General features: G+C 46.2%; 1 protein-coding gene and 1 long non-coding RNA gene across 6 annotated transcripts in view; one reads left to right on the top strand and one right to left on the bottom strand.

The window, feature by feature from the left end:
• ANKRD6 (ankyrin repeat domain 6) overlaps window positions 1–21001 on the top strand; it is a 182793-nt gene that overhangs the window by 111442 nt on the left and 50350 nt on the right. For 4 of the 5 annotated variants that reach the window (XM_010808503.3, XM_010808501.4, XM_010808496.4 and 1 more), the window contains exon 2: window positions 9196–9459. In XM_010808503.3, coding sequence (XP_010806805.1) covers window positions 9340–9459 — 120 coding nt within the window. In that variant the 5' untranslated portion in view covers window positions 9196–9339. Of the gene's footprint in view, window positions 1–8967; window positions 9460–21001 lie in introns of those variants that run through there. The other variant, NM_001205477.2, reaches the window with a different exon arrangement.
• Window positions 7082–9196, bottom strand: LOC132346113 (uncharacterized). Its single transcript, XR_009495826.1, has 2 exons — window positions 8853–9196; window positions 7082–7227 (listed from the first exon to the last, which is right to left on the bottom strand). It is a non-coding gene; the product is annotated as an uncharacterized lncRNA (long non-coding RNA).

Here is a 21001-nt window from a genome sequence, read left to right as displayed (position 1 = left end):
CAAAAATATGCATGTAGAGTTTTTAAATTGAAATATAGCTGACATATGTATCAATATTGTGTTAGTTTTAGGTGAACTACACAGTGATTTGACTTTTACATACCTTATGAAATGATCAACACAATAAATCTAGTAACCATCTATCCCCATACAAAACTATTACAATATTATCGATGATATTCCTTATCCTGTATATTACATCCCTGTGGCTTATTTACCCTTGGATGTTTATAGAAGCTTTATCCATCATTGTGAAAACTTGAAAGCAACCGAGATGTCTTGTAGTAGGTGAATAGTTAAACTCTGGTACATCCATACTATCGAATATTATTCAGCACTTAAAGAGTTATCAAGCCATGAAAAGACAGGGAGGAACCTTCAATGCACATTACTAAGTGAAAAGAGCCAGCCTGGAAAGGTGACATATTGTATGATTCCAACTCTATGACATTCTGGAAAAAGCAACACGTTAGAGACAGTAGAAGGATCAGTGGCTGTCAAGGGCTGTGGGGGAGGGAGGGATGAATGGTGGAGCACTAATCCAGTGAAGCTCTTATGTGTGATACTGTCATGGTGGGTATATGTTATTATACATTTGTGCAGACCCAAGGACCTGTACAGCACAGAGTGAACGCTATACAAACATGGGCTTTAGTTAATGAGTCAATATTGACTCATCAGTTATAACAGTACCACACTAATACAAGATGTTAATAATAGGGGGCACTATGGTGAGTTCGAGGGCCAGAGTGTGGGTTAAGAGCTATAAGGAACCTCTTTATGCTTTCTGTTCAGTTTTTCTCTAAACCTAAAACTGCTCTAAAAAGTAAAGTGTATTAAGTAAAATTGAAAGAAAGAAGTGCAAAAGGAATTAAAAAAAAGCAAAGGAAAGAAGAGAAAGCTGTATACATACTTGAAAGTGTAGCATGAACCCGTAATTATGACTAATCCAATCTTGTGTGTTTGAGTTCCAAGCTGTATACAAATCTGACCAGTCTCTCTTCTTACCAACATCTAGGGTTCCCATCACACATGCAAGTTATAGTCCAGTGTCTTTGGCATGATGTGAAAATTTTTCCACAGCCTGACTTTGCAGTGTCATCTGTGGTCTTTGCCTATGTGTTATAAGCTCCAGCTGTAGCATCTCTCTTTTTATGTATATATATTTTTATTTTGGCTGCACAGGTCTTAGTTGCAGCAGGTGGTGCCTTCAGTTTTTGATGTTTGCAGCATGTGTGATTTAGTTCCTTGACCAGGGATTGAACCCAGGCCCCCTGCATTGGGAGCGTGGAGTCTTAGCCACTGGACCACTGGGGAAGTCCTGAAGCAAGTCTCTTTGCTCCTCTTTGCTGCACTTTCAGACAACTCTGCCTTCGTTCTTGGTTGTTTCCTCTGCTCATGCTCTCCCCCACTTCTCTCCCTAACAAAATCCTCTAGTCCTCCAAGACCCAGCTCAACTATAACCTTCTCTGTAAGAACATTCCTGACCTCCTTTCAGCCCAGAACACCAAGAAGGAAAGCTCTTGCTGAGTTCCTGTAGTTCTTTGTGACTATCTCTTCAATAAATGCTTCATACACTACAGAATCAACAACCACAGCATCGGGGATGGTTTAGCAAGAAAACGGGGGGTAGAAAGAAGCCAGATCAAAGCAAGTTGGAGTGGGTAAGAGCTGTCATATGGATATATGACAGCTGCACTACTCTCTGAGGTTGGTTTTATTGTCATTTGGTATTTATTGTGTAGGGTTACCTTTAGCATTTGTGGGTTTTACCCAACAGAGGTTGAGGACAGTGAGAAGAAAATTCTGGGGGTGGCTATGGTGCCATCCAGTGCTGACACACCTCTGTCTCTTGAGATTGGTAATTCCTAGGGTCCCAGGAGCTGCTGTCCTCTATTTTGAGGAGGAAGAGAGAGAGAAGAAGGAATCCACCCCCCAGTTGTTATCTCTTGGAGGTTTTGCAGCCATACCCTGCTTAATCTTTGGGGAAAGGAAAAAGTCAACCCCCCAAAAACCAAAATACTAGTTGACTTAGTTGGCACCTCCTCTATTTCTTGTGGGATGCACAGACTCCTGAAGACCAAGTAATGCTTAGAAAAAGCAATTGATTATTAGCTTTTCTAGCATCTATTGAACAGACATTAAAGGCTAACTATGTTCTGGGAACTGTGTATGCACTGGAGAAACAAGATAAACAAAATAGGGTTTCTGCCTTCAAGGAGTTCAGTGTAACCAGGAAGACCAACCTTGAGCCCACGCCAGCGAATGACAGAGTGAGGTGAGCTCAGGTCTTAGTCACTAGGGCCGCCTTTACAAGGGACTGTAGACCGGGTGACTTCCCTGGCAAGAATTTATTTCTTGGTAGTTCTGAAGGCTGGAAGCCCCTGATCAAAGTCCAGCAGAGTTTGGTTCTGATAAGGATCTTCCTGGCTTGCAGATGACTGCTTTTTTTGCTGTCCTTCCATGGCGTTTCCTATGAGCATAGCTTGGAGGAAGGGGTGCAGGTATGAAAGAGAGGTATGAGAGAGGCAGGGGAGAGAGTGAACAGGAGACTCTTTGGTGTCTCTCCTTAGAAGGACACTCATCCTATCAGATCAGGGCCCTACCCTTAGAACCTCATTTTACCTTGCTTATGCTTGTGTTCAGTCTGTAAGTCATTTCTGACTCTTTGTGACCCCATGGACTGTAGTCCACCAGGCTCCTCTGCTCATGGGATTTTCCAGGCAAGAAAGCTGGAGTGGGTTACCATTTCCTCCTCCAGGGGAATCTTTCCTGACCCAGGGATTGAACTTATGTCTCCTGTGTCTCCTGCATTGGCAGGAGGATTCTTTAGCACTGAGCCAGCTCTGAAGTCCTGTTTTACCTTAATTTCTAAATACAGTCACACTAAGGGCTTCAGTACATGAATTTGGGGGTGATCATCTTGTCACAGGGGAGGCGGAGCAGCAGAAGGCTCGCAAGTGGATGGCACTGCATCTGGATTGTGGGGCATTTGCTATGTGATGTGAGTACCCAGCCCCAACTTGGCAGCTCTGGTGATCTAGCAGCACCAGACAACCAAAAAGTAATTATCATTGCCCTCTGTAAAAAGGAGAGGTTTCTACATCACAAGCCTCCTATCAGTCCCATCTTTTTTCATTGGTGTATCCTTGTACCTCCGGTAGTATTTTGACATTTGCCAGCAGCTTTTCTTGATGGTGGGGTATGTCATAGGTTTCCTGAATAGTATCCAGATGTCACTCAACTTTCACTGCAACAACCTCTCTATGTCTCCTGCGGAGGTGATTGTTTGAAAAATCCAGTAAATGTTAGATTCAGAAGAGAGTAGTTACTGTACGTGAGATATTCTCAGGAAATCACCATACCTGTTCCTTAGCCGTGATGGGCTTGCTCAAAACTTGCCTGTCTGTCCCTGCCTTTTGCAGACAGTACGTGTGAACACCAGGCTCGTGAGCAACCAGTGTTGTCCTGTCCTCGTCAACAGTGTTGTGTTGAGGGTCCCTGACTCTGGAGTCGGTTTCTCAGAAGGAAATGTCCCAGGGCCTCTGAGCAGATGAACCACTCCTTGCTTTATACTTCTGTCGCATTCAGTGTACGGTTCTCAGCTGGCATCTGGCCTTTTGGGCCATGATCAAGGCTGATCGGGGCCAGATGATGGGTTTCTTCAAAGTAGGGAACGCATCGCATGCATCTGTGTTCTAAGCTCATTGGTCCTCCAGTAGCGGTTGCAGTAACCCAGCAGTGATCACTTTTGGCTAAACTAGTATAAAGGTCTTGCATTAAAAATAGGAATGTCATTCTACAGGCATTTGGTCTCCCCAGGGAATTCATTCTTGCTGCAGCACACCAGCCGCGGTTGCTAGCTATTTTCCTGCCCTTGGTATAAGCCGAACACTGGCCAAAGCAGAATCAGCCCCCTGCCCATAGGAGCTGCTGCCCTCGGGGAAATGGGGGCAGGGTTTTGGGCAGAAAGGGTATTCAGAGGGTTCCTGTTGATAGTCATTTTCCCATCTCCAGGATCAACAATTCTGGCTTTAGGAATGAGGGGAAAAAATAGTAATATTAGCACAGGTCAAACTCAAACCCCTCTTCCTTTCTGTGATTACTCAAGTTGGGAAGTTGGTTTTCTGCTGCTTCAACAAGTGGTCTGGAAGATGCACCTGCGATGTAGAGGGCCATTGACAGCCCTTGAAAGAGCTCCCTGCCTTCTCCCTTCCCCTTTTCCTGCAGAGACTCTGTTCAGAGGAGGATTTCTGAGACAAACTATCAGTTCACAAACACTGGGAACAGTTTCTCAACCAGCCCCTAGTCTCCTGTGCTGCTGCGGTCCCTGTGTTGGAACCCTCTGCCTAAAGGGCTGGGTTGGGAGAGTCTCTGGGTCTCTGCTGTTCCCACAAAGCGAACATCTCCCTAACTGCTGTCCTAAAGACAGTTCCTTACAGATTTCAACTCTTCTCATATCCCTCCTCCTTTACAACCTGTGCATTCATCTCTGTTTTACTGCTGAAAGAATGCAGACTTCGTTTCTCTGTCGTCTGAACATCATTGACAAGCATTCCACCCATCTGTGAATTATTCCCTGACTCTTTGATCAGAGCGGTGTTACAGGTCCTCTGCCAGCAGGAGGGAGCAGTCCAACAAAATCTGAAGACCCAGGACTTTGAGAAGCTGTGCCGGGCAGACTAGGAAGCCACAAAACATTGCGAGCTGGATGGATGTCCTAGTATGCTTTTCCATGTGATCTGGCCGCTGTTGGCTGAGGAAGCTCAAGGGGAAAAGGCAGCGAGCGTTGTAACGTAAATCACTGCAGACCCTTGGGCGTGACAGTGCTAGGAAGCTAATGATCTCCAAGAAAGAACTGACCGTGATTTTTCCAGCAACAGATCACGATGTAGAACGGGGAGGACAGACCCCCAGATGTGAGTACAATCTCTCCTTAATACAGGGTTTGGACCAGTAGAAGCACAGAGAGTTATCTTAACTGATGGTGCTCCCTAACCAGAGTGCCTGCGGACCATCTCTGGGTGGGCTGTGTGTAATGCCTGGCTGGGACTTTTGTGTGCAGATTTCTTCTAAATATTTTTTGCCTTGTTAGGAGACTGAATGCAGTGGCTTTGAGATATCGGTACCAGGGGACCTTGTTATAAATCTTCAAGAAAACCCCATAGACCTTTTGCTATAAAAAGAAAACGGATCACATCACAGACCAAGCAGCCGTGTGGCCCCCTGGCATTTGATGAGAGACAAAAGCAGTGACGAATTGGAAAGCAATAGAAAATGGGGCAGTGGGCCGGGAGGAAGGAGAGAATCTTAGGGAGCTAAATTCCTTTCTCAATTCATGATGCTTATTGCATATTTATGATCATGCATTTATTTCCTTTCTGCTTAAAGAACTGGCAGCTTGTTTGCATTTAAGGTTTTTCTCCTGTGAAAAACGCTGTGAAAGTGACAAAGAGGGATGTGATTGATAGACTTGGGGCAGAAATTCCTCATGCCAGCAATGGGAAGTGTCTTGGATAATAGCTGGGAGTGAAAGCTCACATTTAATGAGGGAATGGGGCTCTGCAGCCTGGGTACCCAACAGGTTGGCAGTAACTCTTTGATTGCAGACTGCTCACCATCCCTCTCTATTCCTCTGCCCTTCCTACTCACTACTGGGGGTCCAACATCCTCCTTACCCCTCTTGCCAGCCCAGTCCCTTCCGCCTGGTCTGATTTGTCAGTTCAGAGGTATCAGAGGAAAGGAGAGTATCCCCTCACTGCAGAAGCATGGGGATCATTGTTCTGGAAGAGAGGTCGGGATGCCGAAGATGTTGGGCAATGACCATGAGAGAGGTGGAGAGGAAAATGAGCCCAGGGTGGAAGTCGCAAAGGAAGCCACTTTGATCCCTCCCTCCGCCCCGCTCTGCTGTGTGTCAGTGAAAATGCAGCTGAATGCTGGAGGTCCTTTCAGTGAGGCGATTACTGGATTTAAATTGAGTGTGAACTTGAGATCCCCAAGGTATGTGGGTGCATCCCTATGGGATACAGGGACTATGCTAAGAGCACAGTAGAAACCAGGAATCTGGAATTCTGTTCCTGCTTTTGCAGGCAGTTTTCTGTGCCCCTCTGGTGGTGGTGGTGGGGGGATGCAAAATCCCACGAGAGACCTGTCCTAGAGGCACCCTCAGCCTTAGGCAGGCTGTGCATTGGCTGCGGTGGAGGGGGTGGATTGGGGTGGGGCATTTCATTCTTAAGTAGATGCCATTGAAATTTTTTTTCTTGTAATAAATGACATTTCTACTTGGCCAACATTTTCTCAGAAATGTAGTGTCTCTCCCTATTTTTTTTAAAAAAAGGAATAATAATGTGTGCTGGATTTGTAAAGCGCTGTTTACCAAAGGTAATCACGGGCTATCTCAGTAGCTTGCAACCATGGCAATCAGTGTACCTCAGCTTTTGTCTCAGTGTCTGCGAGGCAGAATTTATTGCATGGGACAGAAGAGAGGGAGGGAGCGACTGTTAGCGCAGACAGGCCCGCTGACCCGTGCTTCCGTTGCTGGGGAGACCGGACGGCACTGCTGGTCCGCAGCTCGTAACCTCAGCTGATGGCCTGCAAGGAGATATTTATCCACAGGAGTTATTAGCTGCGGAGTGAAGTGGTGAAATTGTAGCCATGATGATAATATTTGTATGAACTGGGAATTGTACTCGAGACTCACGAATGGTCGTCACAGGAAAGGTTTGGGAAGGTGGGGGTGGCCTTGTAGGTCGTGTGCACAGAAATAACAAGTGAGTCAATGAAGAAGAATGTGGTTGTGGAAGCAAGAGCATTTAGGAAGCCAGGGCTAATTTTCTGCATTTTCATGCCATTGGGTCCTGGAGTGCTTCCGCAGGGTTGGGGCAGACAGAGCAGAAGCTCCATGTAATTGGTGTGAAGATAGCACGCTTTACCTGAATACAGAGAGACAGCATACAGTATCCTGTGTTGACAAAAGCCACTAAAAGCACTCCCAGACAGGGCGACATTCTGGAAAACATAAAGCCCGAGCTTCAGTCTTTCAGGGCGACCCTGGGAATTTCCAAAGGCTTTTCCAACTCCATTTCTGTTTTTCATCTCAACTTTATTCTTTCATTGGCTTATTCATTCAACAAAGATTTCAGGTTTATCCCAGAGATTTCTGACCGTGGTGGAGGGAAGGGGTCTCCTGCTTGTTCCTTCTCCAGGTTTGTTGCACTTCTGATGAGCCTGGTGAGCAGAACAGCATGGGTTTGTGAGGGTTCCTTCTGCCTTTTTCCATGCTTTTTTTTTTTTTTTTTTGATGCCTTGCTTCATGGCTTGTGGGATCTTAGTTCCTAGACCAGGAATTGAACCCAAGCCCTTGAAAGTGAAAGCATAGAGTCCTGCAAGGGAACTCCCTTTCCTTGCTATTCTTTACCCACACTTTGGACAACAGATGGATGATGGAAATTTGGTCATTTGCAAACTGAGCAGGGGCTTCCTGGGTGGTGCTTGTGGTAAAGAACCTGCTTGCCAATGCAGGAGATATGAGAGATTCAGGTTCGATCCTTGGATTAGGAAGATCCCCTGGAGGAGAGCATGGCAACTCACTCCAGTATTCTTGCCTGGAGAATCCCCATGGACAGAGGAACCTGGCAGGCTATAGTCCATAGGGTTGTAAAGAGCTGGACACGACTGGAGTGACTTAGCACAGCACAGCACAAGCTGAGCAGGGATAAGAATAACCTTTCTGAAGTTGTACTAGTTGCACTTGACCAATGATTTCACATAATAAAATACTGTCTTTAGTACCCACAGTCCTGTTGTTCTCCCAGCCGCCTGGAGTGGTTGGTGACATGGCCCCACCTGGATGTCAAGGTGAAGGAGAATCAGAGCCAATTCCTTACTCTTTTGAGAGTGAGAGGAGCGTGGGGTTTGCCTGGAAACCCCTGTAAAGAATGTCTGTACCTTCTGGGTCTTCAAAATTAGAATGTGTGGTAGGGCCATATGCTACAGTATTTTCTTTCCATAGCCCATGTTGGTATTTTTAATAAGTACATTTGAAGACAAAAAGAGGCCCATACTTTCTGCTGTCCTGGTAGGAATGGGTCACAGAGTCTTAAGCATTCCTTTGGCCCCCAAAACCTTCACCTTTGGCATAACACCAGTGGTTTTGGTTTGCTCTAATAGTGGCCCAGGGCTCCCAGGAGGAGTCAGTGTTTAAAACCCCATTCATTTGGCATTTGGTGGAAAGATGGGTTTCAGTTTACCGCTGGTACTACCCCCAGATCAGTGCTCTGAGTGCACAAACCTGTGGGCGGTTTGTGTTGGCAGAACCCCTCCCTAGAGTAACTGTGCATGCTAAGTCACTTCAGTTGTGTCTGACTCTTTGTGACCCCATGGACTGTAGCCCACCAGGCTTCTCTGTCCATGGGATTCTCCAGGCAAGAATAGTGGAGTGGGTTGCCATACTGTCCTCCAGGGGATCGTCCCAGCCCAGGGATCGAACCTGAACCTCTTATGTCTCCTGCATTGGCAAACAGATTCTTTACCACTAGCACCCCCTGGGAAGCCCCAGTAGTGACTGTAGCATCTGTTTATTGCAGCAGTTATTGGCCAGGGGATGGCCTGGGCCTGCTCCCAGCTCTCCAACTGTTCCAGAACTCAGGAACTTGCACTCTGAACAGTGAGAAAAGGATGGAATGGCAGGAAATGCTGGGAGAAAAGTCCGTGGATATAATCCTGCCCTCAGGGTCTCTGTGGGCTGTGGTCCATGGGCACCCAACCAGGCCAGGGGAATAGGCATGTTGGCCTTGGTGACCCCACAGAGCACAGTCCAGAGGGCCCTTTGTGGTCACACTCAGTGTAGTTACCTGCAGAGGGTGAGCCTGGAAACCAGGCTACATTCAGGGGATTTCATCGGGTCTCTGAGGCCCTCTGTTATCTGCAGAGCGGACCTTGCAGTCCTAGCCCCAGTGGTCAGGAGGTGGTTGGGGGCGGGTGGGGGATAGGGTGGGGCGGCTCAGCACCCTCTTTGCCTTCCACTTGCAAGTTGAGGGTCGGCTCTGCAGAGGGTGCTTCCTGAGTGTCCTGTCTCCCTCAGTTCCCCTCCCCAGCAGCGAGCAATCCACAGATCCCCTAAAACCAGGGCGGAGAGATGTGGCCTGTCCCAGGTGCTGAGTGGCGCTGATGGCAGCTTTGTTCTGTAACCCCCAGGTCCCGAAGATGGCATAGTGGCAAAGTCACCTTCCGACGATCAGAGCGTCTTTACCCGAGGGTGCCTGCCTGGGCCCGTGATGTCGTGTTGAGCCGAAGGAACTTGTCTACCACTTCCCCAAAAACGTCTTTCTCTCCTAATTCATGAGCCAGCAGGATGCGGTCGCCGCACTTTCAGAACGCCTGCTCATAGCTGCGTACAAAGGCCAGACGGAGAATGTGGTTCAGCTCATCAACAAGGGCGCCAAGGTAGCAGTTACCAAGGTAACGAGAGAGTAAACGCTTAGCTATTCCCTGGGGAAAAGCCCATGTCTTAACCATGGTCCGTAAAACTGTTGTGTTTGGTTCACAGTCTTCAAAGAACTGGCTTTCCCACCCCCACCCCCAGTGATGGAGATTTGGGGAGAAAGAAGAAGGATTAAAAATGCTTTCATTGCTGTCTTTCAAATGGAGTCACTTGTAATTAGCATTTGGCCCTCTTAAAATCACAGTGGTTCGTGGGGTCGCAGAGTCAGGGGCAACAGTGGCTGTGCACACACAGCACAGAATCACAGAGTGGCTTTTTCTCACTTCTTTAGCCAAATAGACAAGAGATCTCTCTGGAGAAGTTGGGGCACAAAAACTGACTGGGCAGAGTGTTTACATGGGAATGACGTTCAGCCTCTTGGAGAGGTTTGTGGACGGCTCGGCCACTCCAACCTGCAGAACCTTGTTGCTCTCGTCTGAACAGTCTTGGGCTTGGACCAGGTGACCCTCAACCTCTTTGGACTGATTTCACTCAGGTCAGTGAGATGTGTAGCAAGCTTTGGAGGGCACTCCTGACTCCTCACCAACAGATGACACACAGGACCAGGGGCAGCTTTGTAGCAAAACTGCTGCTGCTGCTAAGTCGCTTCAGTCGTGTCTGACTCTGTGCAACCCCATAGATGGCAGCCCACCAGGCTCCCCCATCCCTGGGATTCTCCAGGCAAGAACACTGGAGTGGGTTGCCATTTCCTTCTCCAATGCATGAAAGTGAAAAGTGAAAGTGAAGTCACTCAGTCGTGTCCGACTCTTTGTGACCCCATGGACTGCAGCCTACCAGGCTCCTCTGTCCATGGGATTTTCCAGGCAAGAGTACTGGAGTGGGCTGCCATTGCCTTCTCTGACTGAGGTCAGGCCAATTCTGCCTAGTAAGGTGACAGGTGCAAATTCCATGGATGACATAATACTGATGGCAAAACTTAGTATTGCTCCGACCACTGTATAGGACCTCTTAGAAGAGATTCTCTTTGCACCCCCACTTTAGAGATGAGGAAACTGAGGCATAGAAAGATTGTAGTAACTTCAAGGCCCAGGGGCCCCCACCTGCTGATTGGCAGAACCACAACTTGGACCCCGTAATGGCTCCAAAGCAACCCTCCCCGCCACCCACCCTCCCCTCCCCTGGCTCCAGACCATCACCCAGAGGGAGCTCTGGAGAGAGGTGGAGTTTCGTCTTTCAAACAGTAATGTCTGTTAACCTCTGACCTCCTGTGGCAAAGATTAGCCAGCTCACATTTTCAGTTACTCCTGTGCAGTCTCCGTATTTCATGCTTCTGACGTGTGCTTTTTCCAGCACCACCAGGCAGTTAACTCAGTTAACTCAGTTCTGATGGTGTCTCTCTGAAGAGAGCATCAGATCTCATGGGCTGAGGACTCAGTCCCACAAAACACCCCACCCCTCACGCCAGCCCCTGACACCAGCTGCAAGGCCAGGTTGTCTTCTGTGCTTCTGACTGACTGGCTAGAAATCAGAGGCTTCCATGACCCTCCTTGGGTTGAATTAATTTACTTAAGCAGCTCACAGAAATCAGGAAAACATTTTACTTACTAGATTACCAGATTTTTATAAAAAGATACAACCCAGGAACAACCAGATGAAAGAGATGCAGAGGGCAAGGTGTGGGGAGAGGGTGCTGGGCTTCCTCCCCCTTTAAGCGCACCATCCTTTCAGCACCTCTGTGTGTCCACCAACCCAGGAGTTCCCTGAACTCTGTCCTTTAGGTTTTATGGAGGCTTCATTACATAGATGTTGTTGACTAAATCATTGGCATTGGTGATTGACCACTGCCAGCCTCTTCGCCTTCCTGGAGGTCAGTTCAGTCACTCAGTCATGTCTGACTCTTTGCGACCCCATGGACTGCAGCACACCAGGCTTCCCTGTCCATCACCAACTCCCGGAGCTTATTCAAATTCATGTCCATTGAGTCGGTGATGCTGTCCAACCATCTTATCCTCTGTTGTCCCCTTTTCCTCCTGCCTTCAGTCTTTCCCAGCATCAGGGTCTTTTCCAATGAGTCAGTTCTTTGCATCAGGTGGCCAAAGTATTGGAGTTTCAGCTTCAGCATCAGTCCTTCCAATTTCCTTTAGGATGGACTGGTTGGATCTCCTTGCAGTCCAAGGGACTCTCAAGAGTCTTCTCCAACACTACAGTTAAAAATCATCAGTTCTTCAGTGCCCAGCTTTCTTTACAGTCCAGCTCTCACATACATACTGGAAAAACATAGCTTTGACTAGACGGACCTTTGTTGGCAAAGTAATGTCTCTCCTTTTTAATATGCTGTCTAGGTTGGTCATAGCATTTCTTCCAAGGAGCAAGCGTCTTTTAATTTCATGGCTGCAGTCACCATCTGCAGTGATTTTGGAGCCCAAGAAAATAAAGTCTGTCACTGTTTCCATTGTTTCCCCATCTGTTTGCCATGAAGTGATGGGACCAGATGCCATGATCTTAGTTTTCTGAATGCTAAGTTTTAAGCCAGCTTTTTCACTCTACTCTTTCACTTTCATCAAGAGGCTCTTTAGTTCTTTGCTCTCTGCCATAAGCGTGGTATCATCTGCGTATCTGAGGTTATTGATATTTCTCCCGGAAATCTTAATTCCAACTTGTACTTCATCCAGCCCAGCAGTTCTCATGATGTATTCTCATGATGTACTTATAAGTTAAATAAGCAGGGTGACAATATACAGCCTTGAGATACTTCTTTCCCAATTTTGAACCAGTCTGTTGTTCATGTCCAGTTCTAACTGTTGCTTCTTGACCAGCATAAGGATTTCTCAGGAGGCAGGTAAGGTGATCTGGTATTCCCATCTCTTGAAGAATTTTCCGCAGTTTGTTGTGATCCACACAGTCAAACGCTTTGGTGTAGTCAATAAAGCAGAAGTAGATGTTTCTCTGGAAGTCTTTTGCTTTTTCAGTGATCCAACAGATGTTGGCAATTTGATCTCTGAAGGTCAGGAAAGTGCAACTGAAAGTTCCAACCTCCAATCACTGTTGGTTCCTCTGGCAACCCATCCTTAGGGCTTTCCGTCACTCAGTGCTCAGTTGTGTCTGACTCTTGGTGACCCTGTGGACTGTAGTCACCAGGCTCTTCTGTCCCTAGGATTTTCCAGGCAAAATACTGGAGTGGGTTGCCATTTCCTACTCCAGAGGATCTTCCCAACTCAGGGATCAAAGCTTCGTCTCTTACGTCTCCTGCATTGGCAGGCCGATTCTTCACCACTGCCCCACCTGGGAAGCCCAGAGCTTTTCATAAGTTATCGTGTTAACATAAATTCAGGTGTGGTTCAGAGGGATTTATTATGAATAGAACACTCATTTCACATTTATGGCCCTGGAGCTCTTTCAGGAACTGACAGAAGACCAACTATAAGGACAAGAGATGCTCCCATTGCTCTCATTACTCAGGAAATTGCAAGGAGCTGTAAGGAGCTATAAGCCAAGAGTGGAGACTAAGAGCAAATATATACTTCTTATGATAAGTCACAATCACAGCGCTGGTCTAGAGAGAGAAAATCTTTGGCTACTGAAAGGTCTCCCATTGGCCTAGCAGCACTCCGACCTAGGTGGTGACAAGATTGTGTGGAATCCAGGGTGAACCTTCGCTCAGGCCCCAGCATGGTCACCCCACAGCTCTTCAGGCCCCAGGCAGTCACACATGGGAGAAAGTGCAAGAACTCTGTAGTTAAGGCACATGTGCACACATTTTAACTTTGCTATGTTTGCTAATTCTGCAAGTTGCTTACCTTCTTCGAGCCTCAATTTTCTTATCTGTAAAATGGGTATAAAAATACCAGCTTTTCAGAATTATTGTAATAGTAACTTATTAAAGCTGTTAACACATAGTCTGCAATTTCTTTTTTAAAAATTAAAAAGTTTTTTTTGTTTATTTGGCTGTGCCAGGTCTTAGTTGTGGCATTTGGGATCTTTAGTTGTGGCACATGGGATCACGTTCCCTGACCAGGGGTGGAACCCAGACCCGTAAACCGGGAGCTCAGAGGCTTAGCCACTGAACCACCAGGGAAGTCCCTGCAAATTCTCTTTTCTGAACAGACTTCTTTTGCTCTTTAAAAAACAGCTTTATGGAAGTATAACTTGCATGCCAAAAAATTTACCCATTATAAGTGTGAGATTCAATAATTTTTAATGTATTTGCAGAGTTGTGCAACCATCACCGTGTTCTAGGGTTTTTAAATTCTTATTTATTTTTGGCTGTGCTGGGTCTTCACCGCTTCGCTTGGGCTTTTTCTAGCTGCGGTGAGTCTGGCTGCTCTCTAGTTGTGGTGCTGTCCCTCCTGGCCCCACCTCCCTGGGGTTCACTGCAGAGTGGATGGGCAGAAAACAGCAGGTGGCAACATGGAGGGGCACAATATGGAGGAAAAGGAAGAAAGTGAGGGAGCAAGGGAAGCGAACTAGAGACCCTCCGCAAACTTCATAATACCATGTGTATCTAATTCATATAAAATGTTACATTTGCATATAAGTTTATGCACAAAGAACTTAGGAAAGAGTTGCATTTATATTGACCGTTACAGCCATTGATAAATGAAAAAGGCAAGTATCAAAGTAGTAAGTGATAGGTATAGTCTGATACATTTTGGTTAAAACACAAATCCACTGCTCCCTGGAAACATGTTTGTGTTTGTGTGAGCATGGAGGAAAACTGTGGGGGAACACAAGACTCTGTTATTGTATTATTCTGCTTATTAAAACAAGCATATATCACTTTAGTAATTTGTGAAACATGAAATCAAGTTTAGAAATGTGTGTTGAGTGCCTGTGCCTGCACTGGACCCGTGCTGTATATTTAGCACCTCATTGAAATCCTCACAGCTCAGAAAGCCTGTGCCCTTATCTGTGTGATACTTATAAGGAAAGAGGGGTATTGAGCAGGAAGATACTCTAGCAATTAAATTACTTCCCTGGTGGCTCAGACATAAAAAATCTGCCTGCAGTGCAGGAGCCCAGTGTTCAATCCCAGATTGGGAAGATCCCCTGGAGGAGGGCATGGCAACCCACTCCAGTATTCTTGCCTGGAGAATTCCATGGACAGAGGAGCCTGGCGGGCTATAGTCCATGGGGTTGCAAAGGGTCGGACTCAACTGAGCAGAGAAATCAACCAGCCTGGGCAGGAACCAACCCGTCCGGCTCTGAGGCCCATACTTAGGACAGCACCTGAGCTGTTCCTTCAGCACCAGCCCAGGGACCCCTCCCAGCTGCTTCTCCCCATCAGGGCACACAGGGAAAGAGGCCATCGTGTGGCAGGGACTTTTGCCATTGGGACTTCTCTTTCCCCATCCCCAGTACCACTCTTATGCCATTGCCAGGGTTTTTAAGCAGCTTCAGAAATTCCTGGCCAAGGAAATGTAGTGCAGAGGGTGTGAGCACAGACTTAGGAGCCAGACTCGCCTGGGATCAAATGTGAGCATACTTACTAGCTCTGTAATCTTGATCCCTTTCTGATTCATATCGTCACCATTAAAATGAGGATAAAGTAATACCGGCTACCTCATGTGGTTGTTTCAACAGTAACTGAATTAATATATGCAAGGGACTTAGAACGGCACTTGGCATGTGGCACGAGTTGAATGTGGTCATTGTTATGAAGTGGTCCTGATGATGCAACAGCCAGCATCTTATGGTCTGAGAGTCAGGGTCTGAGCACCAGGCAGAGAGTCTTGAGCAGAGGACACAGGCTGATCAATGTCCTCATCTGAAAAATGAGGCTAACCCCCACCTTGTGGGGTTGCTATGAGGATTAAATGAGATGACAGCTGTGGAGTGCAGTGTCCAGCATTGAATGAAGAGAGAACTCTGCTTCTGTCTTGCCTGTCTGCGTGCAGTGATGACTTGCCAGGTCTCTACAATTGGCAAGAGCCAATTCCTTAAAGTAAACATCCCCCCATCCAACCTGCTGAATTGATGAACATATTGGGGAATGCTGTTCAACAACTGGAAGGACAGCAGAGGAAAGAGCATGAATGACTCTCAAAGCCATATGCATTTGAAGCCAGACACAAAAGGCCGCATGCAATGTGATTCCCTTTGTATAGCTTTCCTGTTGTTGTTCAGTCGCTAAGTCATATCCAACTCTTTGTGACCCCCTGGAGTGCAACATGCCAGGCTCCCCGTCCTTCACTATCTCGCAGAGTTTGTTCAAACTCATGTCTATTGAGTCAGTGATGCTGTTTATCTAATTCTGTCTAACATGCTATCTAACCATTGACTTTACCATCTTTATCTAACATGCTATGTAACCATTGACTTTTTCAGTTCGGTTCAGTCGCTTAGTTGTGTCCAACTCTTGTGACCCCATGGACTGTAGCATACCAGGCTTCCCTGTCCATCACCAACTCCCAGAGCTTGTTCAAACTCATGTCTATGGAGTCTGTGATGCCATCCAACTATCTCATCCTCTGTTATCCCCTTCTCCTCTTGCCTTCAATCTTTCCCAGCATCAGGGTCTTTTCTAATGAGTTGGCTCTTCGCATCAGGTGAACAAAGTATTGGAGCTTCGGGTTCAGCATCAGTCCTTCCAATGAATAATCAGGGCTGATTTCCTTAAGGATTGACTGGTTTGATCTCCTTGCTGTCCAAGGGACTCTCAAGAGTATTCTCCAACACCACAGTTATAAGGCATCAATTCTTTGATGCTCACCTTTCTTTATGATCCAGCTCTCACATCCATACATGACTTCTGGAAAAACCATAGCTTTGACTAGATGGATCTTTGTCAGTAAACTAATGTCTCTGCTTTTATTTTTATTTTTTTTAAATGTCTCTGCTTTTAAATCTGCTGTCTAAGTTGGTCATAGCTTTTCTTCCAAGGAGCAAGCGTCTTTTAATTTCATGGCTACAATCACCATCTGCAGTGATTTTGGAGCCCAAGAAAATAAAAGTCTGTCACCATTTCCATTGTTTCCCCATCTATTCGCCATGAAGTGATGGAACTAGATGCCATGATCTTCATTTTTTTGAATGTTGAGTTTTAAGCTAGTTTTTTCACTCTTCTCTTTCACTTTTATCAAGGGGCTCTTTAGTTCCTCTTCACTTTCTGTCATAAGGGTGGTGTCATCTGCATATGTGAGGTTATTGCTATTTCTCCCTGAAGAATCAAAACTGTAGGAACAGAAAATAGATGAGTGATTGCTAGGGACCAGGGATGGTGGAAAGAGATGACTGGGGAAAAAAAAAAGCGAGTGGGAATTTTGGGAAGGAAATGAAATTCTCTAAATTGCTTGCACGAGTGATTTTGTGTGATTCTATACATTGATCTAAACACATCAAACTGAATACCTAAAAAGGATGAATTTTATTGAATGTTAATTATGCCTTGATTTTTTTTAATAGTTGTTCTAAATATAATCATTATTATGTAAGGAAATAAACTTAAAAGGGTTTAATATCATTTGTTTGAGAGGGGGAAATTTCCCCATACCCTCCCCCCTAAATTTTTTGGTTTGGTCTAATAATTAAATTGACACAAGACAGAGTAACAGGAGAAAAAAAAAAATAACTTAATTCGCACATGCAGAGGTGTCATAGAAATGGGACACCCCTACCCACCTGCCCCAAAGTGACCAAAGCAGTTTGTTTATGTGTCATTTTTAGACAAAGAAACAATTATCTGTGAAAGTTTAACAAAACAAAGGGGCTTGTGTTTGGGGTAGCAGACTCATGAAAAAACTTGCTTATACTAAAGCATCCTTAGCCTAGAATTCTCTTGCTCTGTTGGTAAGGATGCTTTTTGTCCTCCCAGTTTATAGGGAGGATTCCTTCATGTAGATTTATTTCCTGCTTGCAGAGGGAAAGAGCAGGGGTCAGCGTGTCTTTTAACAGTATTTTTCCCCACCGGCCGTTTCTCAAGTAGCTTTAATTCAAAATAATCAATGTGCATTGAGGCATACTTTGGGCAGCCTGTTCTGGGCCTCGGCACATTCATAGGTTTGTGGCTTCTGTGGAGGTTTCACATCAGGGCTCCCATTACTAGTGAACAACTATGCTCCAATAAATATAAACTTTAAACTTTTAAAAAGAGAGCTGCAAAGGGTTTGAGTTTAGTAACTTTCCCAAGCATGACACTTGATCATGTCTGCAGAAATTAAGTTGTGCAGGGCTGGTAAATACTTTCTGACAGCCTGTCCCAAGAAAAGGCTCGAGCTGATGGATGATATATGTTCACAGCCTCAAGAAATGCAGCTGGAACAGTGAAAACCAAGGATTTTTTGTGTTGTTTGTTCATTTGCTTTGGTTTTGAATCTGTGGGAGTGTGTTTAATATTGGACTTACTGGAATGAGGGCCTGTTGGTCTGTGGTCCTTTCCTAAAAGCCACCAGTCCCCAAGAGGCAGGCAATGGGAGAAGCAGACGCTTACAAGGTCCTTGGTTAGGTGAAAGGGTCCACTTGAGAGAATGTGTTGTCTGTCATAGGCTTCTTCCAGAAGACTCCAAATGCCTTTTTAAAAGATAGAGAAAAAAATTTTTTTAAATTTTTTGGCTGAGCTGCACAGCATGTGGGGTCTTAGTTCCCTGACCAGGGATTGAACTCTGACCCCCTGCTGTAGAAGATTGAAGTCTTAGCTACTGAACTTCCAGGGAATTCCCTAAAAAATTAAATATTTTGAACATCCACGTGAGACGCAGAGTCTCAGGCTGCCTGGGGAGGGAACCCTGGATGCCGGCTGTGAGCGGAGGGTGAGGAAGGGGAGGAGACTGTGGAGACCCCCACTGGTCTCCCATCAGCCACCCCTCACTTTTCTCCCTGACTCCCGGGAGGTTGTCGTTAGACACAACCCACAACAAATGCATCCACATGGCTCTAAATCAGAAGGTGTGAAATGTTGATAAGTCTTTCTCCTACACTGTCTCCGAACCTCTCAGTGTCTCCGGTTCGGAAGGCAACCCGTGTTATCTTTCTTACATTTTTTTTCCCTGAGATATTTCATGTGTAGATGGATGTATGTAGATACATGTAGATGGATGTATCTCTATGTGTATCCCCATGAATTGTTTCTAGACAAATGGCAGGATACTATATATATATCCTCCTTCCCTTTTTCTTTTTTTTTTTAATATTAGTTTATTATTTGGCTGTGCTGGGTCTTCGTGGTGGCACGCAGTAGCTTTGATCTTCATTGCAGCGTGCAGGTTCTTTTAGTTGTGGCATGCAGGATCTAGTTCCCTGACCAGGGATCAAACCTGGGCACTCTGCATTGGGAGCCCAGAGTCCAAGCCACTGGACCACCAGGGAAGTCCCTCCCTTTGCTTTCTTCAGTGAACTGTAATTGGCTTCACCTATCCCCCGTCCATGGGCATTTAAATTATGTTAATTGTCTGTTCTTGGAAATTACTCCGCAGCGGCTGACCTTGTCCTGAGGTCTTCTTGAACAGCGTGGTTCTGTCCGTGGGACGGCTTTCTCTAAGCGGCACCAATGAGGCAAGGGCATGTGTGCCCTAGTCGTTTTCACAGCCGGAGCAGAATTGCTCTGTATGGAGCTTGTGCTGGTGCCCACTCTCTCAGCGCACCGCAAGCTCTGGCCTTTAAGTGTGCTGTGACCAGTGCTATACCAGCCCCTCCCTCCGCCCTCTCCTTCGGGCCCTTCTTCTGGATTTATCCTGCCTCTATCACATCCTCACCAGGAGCTTTCTGCAGTGGCTCTATTTGGCTTTTGAACCTCTCCCCTTTGGCTTGGGGTTTAAAGAATTTTCTCCTTTCCACCTGCTCTGGGTTGTGTCTAACGACAACCTCCCGGGAGTCAGGGAGAAAAGTGAGGGGTGGCTGATGGGAGACCAATGGGGGTCTCCACAGTCTCCTCCCCTTCCTCACCCTCCTCTCACAGCCGGCATCCCAGGGTTCCCTCCCCAGGCGGCCTGAGACTCTGTCTCACACCCAGGAGCCAGTGTGTTCTCACCTCCCTAGTGAGGCTGAGCCTGCGCAGGGCTGATGTAGCCCAGTCCTTCTCTTGGATCCACACACTCTATGGAGGCCCTATGGGTGTACACTTACATGTCAGGTCAAACAGAAAATGCTTTTTGTTCTACAATAGCTAGAAGCATCACGCTGTGGGAGGAACATCTCAACTGGGAAAGCTCAGGCCTTTGTTCTTTATTGTTAGAAATCAAGGAAACTTGACATGTGGTAGTAATTCTGAGCAACTGTTATAAAATGAACACATGTTCAGATTTTATTTAACTAATCCATTAGTGAGAGAACCAGGAAGATGTTGCAACTGGTTCAAAAGAGAATGCAAAGAATTATAAATACGAAGGTCTCAGGAAAGCAGAAATAAATTTGCTTATTAGATATAAAATTGACTGGGATACACTGAATCTGCTAGACATGACTTATTGGCATCACCCTCAGGATTCTAAGACTTACAAAGTTGTGAAATAGCTCAAAGACAAGGAAGATAACCAGGAGATGACCTGGGATAGCGCTGTGCCTGAGACAGGACTTCTAGTCATCTCTCTCTTTTTTATTCATTTTATATTTTAATTTTAAAATATTTTCATTTCAAAAATTATAGCTGCTGCTGCTGCTTGCTAAGTCACTTCAGTCGTGTCTGACTCTGTGACCCCATAGACGGCAGCCCACCAGGCTCCCCTGTCCCTGGGATTTTCCAGGCAAGAACACTGGAGTGGGTTGCCATTTCCTTCTCCAATGCATGAAAGTGAAAAGTGAAAGTGAAGTCACTCAGTCGTGTCCTACCCTCAGCGACCCCATGGACTGCAGCCTACCAGGCTCCTCCATCCATGGGATTTTCCAGGCAGGAGTACTGGAGTGGGGTGCCATTGCCTTCTCTGAAAATTATAGCAAAATATGCATAACACAATATTTACTACTTTAACTATGTGTAAGTATTCCATTCAGTGGAATTAAGTGGTTCACATTTTTGTGCAGCCATCAGCCCCGTCTGTTTCCAAAATTCGTCTTCCCAGATGGAAGCTTGGTACCCGTTAAACACTTCCTCCCCATTACCCCTTACCCTGGTCGCTTGCAACCACAGCTCCACACTCTGTCTCTGTGATTCTGTCAACTGTTTAAGAATCTCCCAATTTTTTTTTACGAAGAGTAGAGGCAGTGAATCACATTCACGATCTCTGTGACCCTGGCCAAGTAATTAGTAGCCTCCTTGAACCTTGGTTTCTTGTCTGTAGCATCAGCCTAACCCCTGCCTCGGGGATTTGTTGTGCAGATCCATCAAGATAATCCATGCAGAGTGCTTGTACAGTGTAACAGGGATGTCAGACAAGCTCAGGGGATGGTAGTTATTTTGATCGTAATTACTGTTTCTTCACTGGGGTCCCCAGAGGCACAGGAGTTCTCATAGGTAGGTCAACAGTTCCCAGTATTGACCACATGTGTGATCACCTGGAGACCTTTAAAAAATACCGATGCCTGGTTTCTGATTGAATTGGAATGGGGTGTGGCTGGGTTTGTTTCAGAGCCCCAGGTAAACGAGTCGCTCACTGCTCCAGGCCTTCCTCCCCAGGCTCAGGAGGGGAGCCC

This window comes from Bos taurus, chromosome 9, assembly GCF_002263795.3.
Source record: "Bos taurus isolate L1 Dominette 01449 registration number 42190680 breed Hereford chromosome 9, ARS-UCD2.0, whole genome shotgun sequence".
In the NCBI taxonomy this organism is placed as follows: Eukaryota; Metazoa; Chordata; class Mammalia; order Artiodactyla; family Bovidae; genus Bos; species Bos taurus.
The sequence above is the reverse complement of the archived record's forward strand: the minus strand, read 5'-3'. Positions and strand labels throughout refer to the sequence as shown.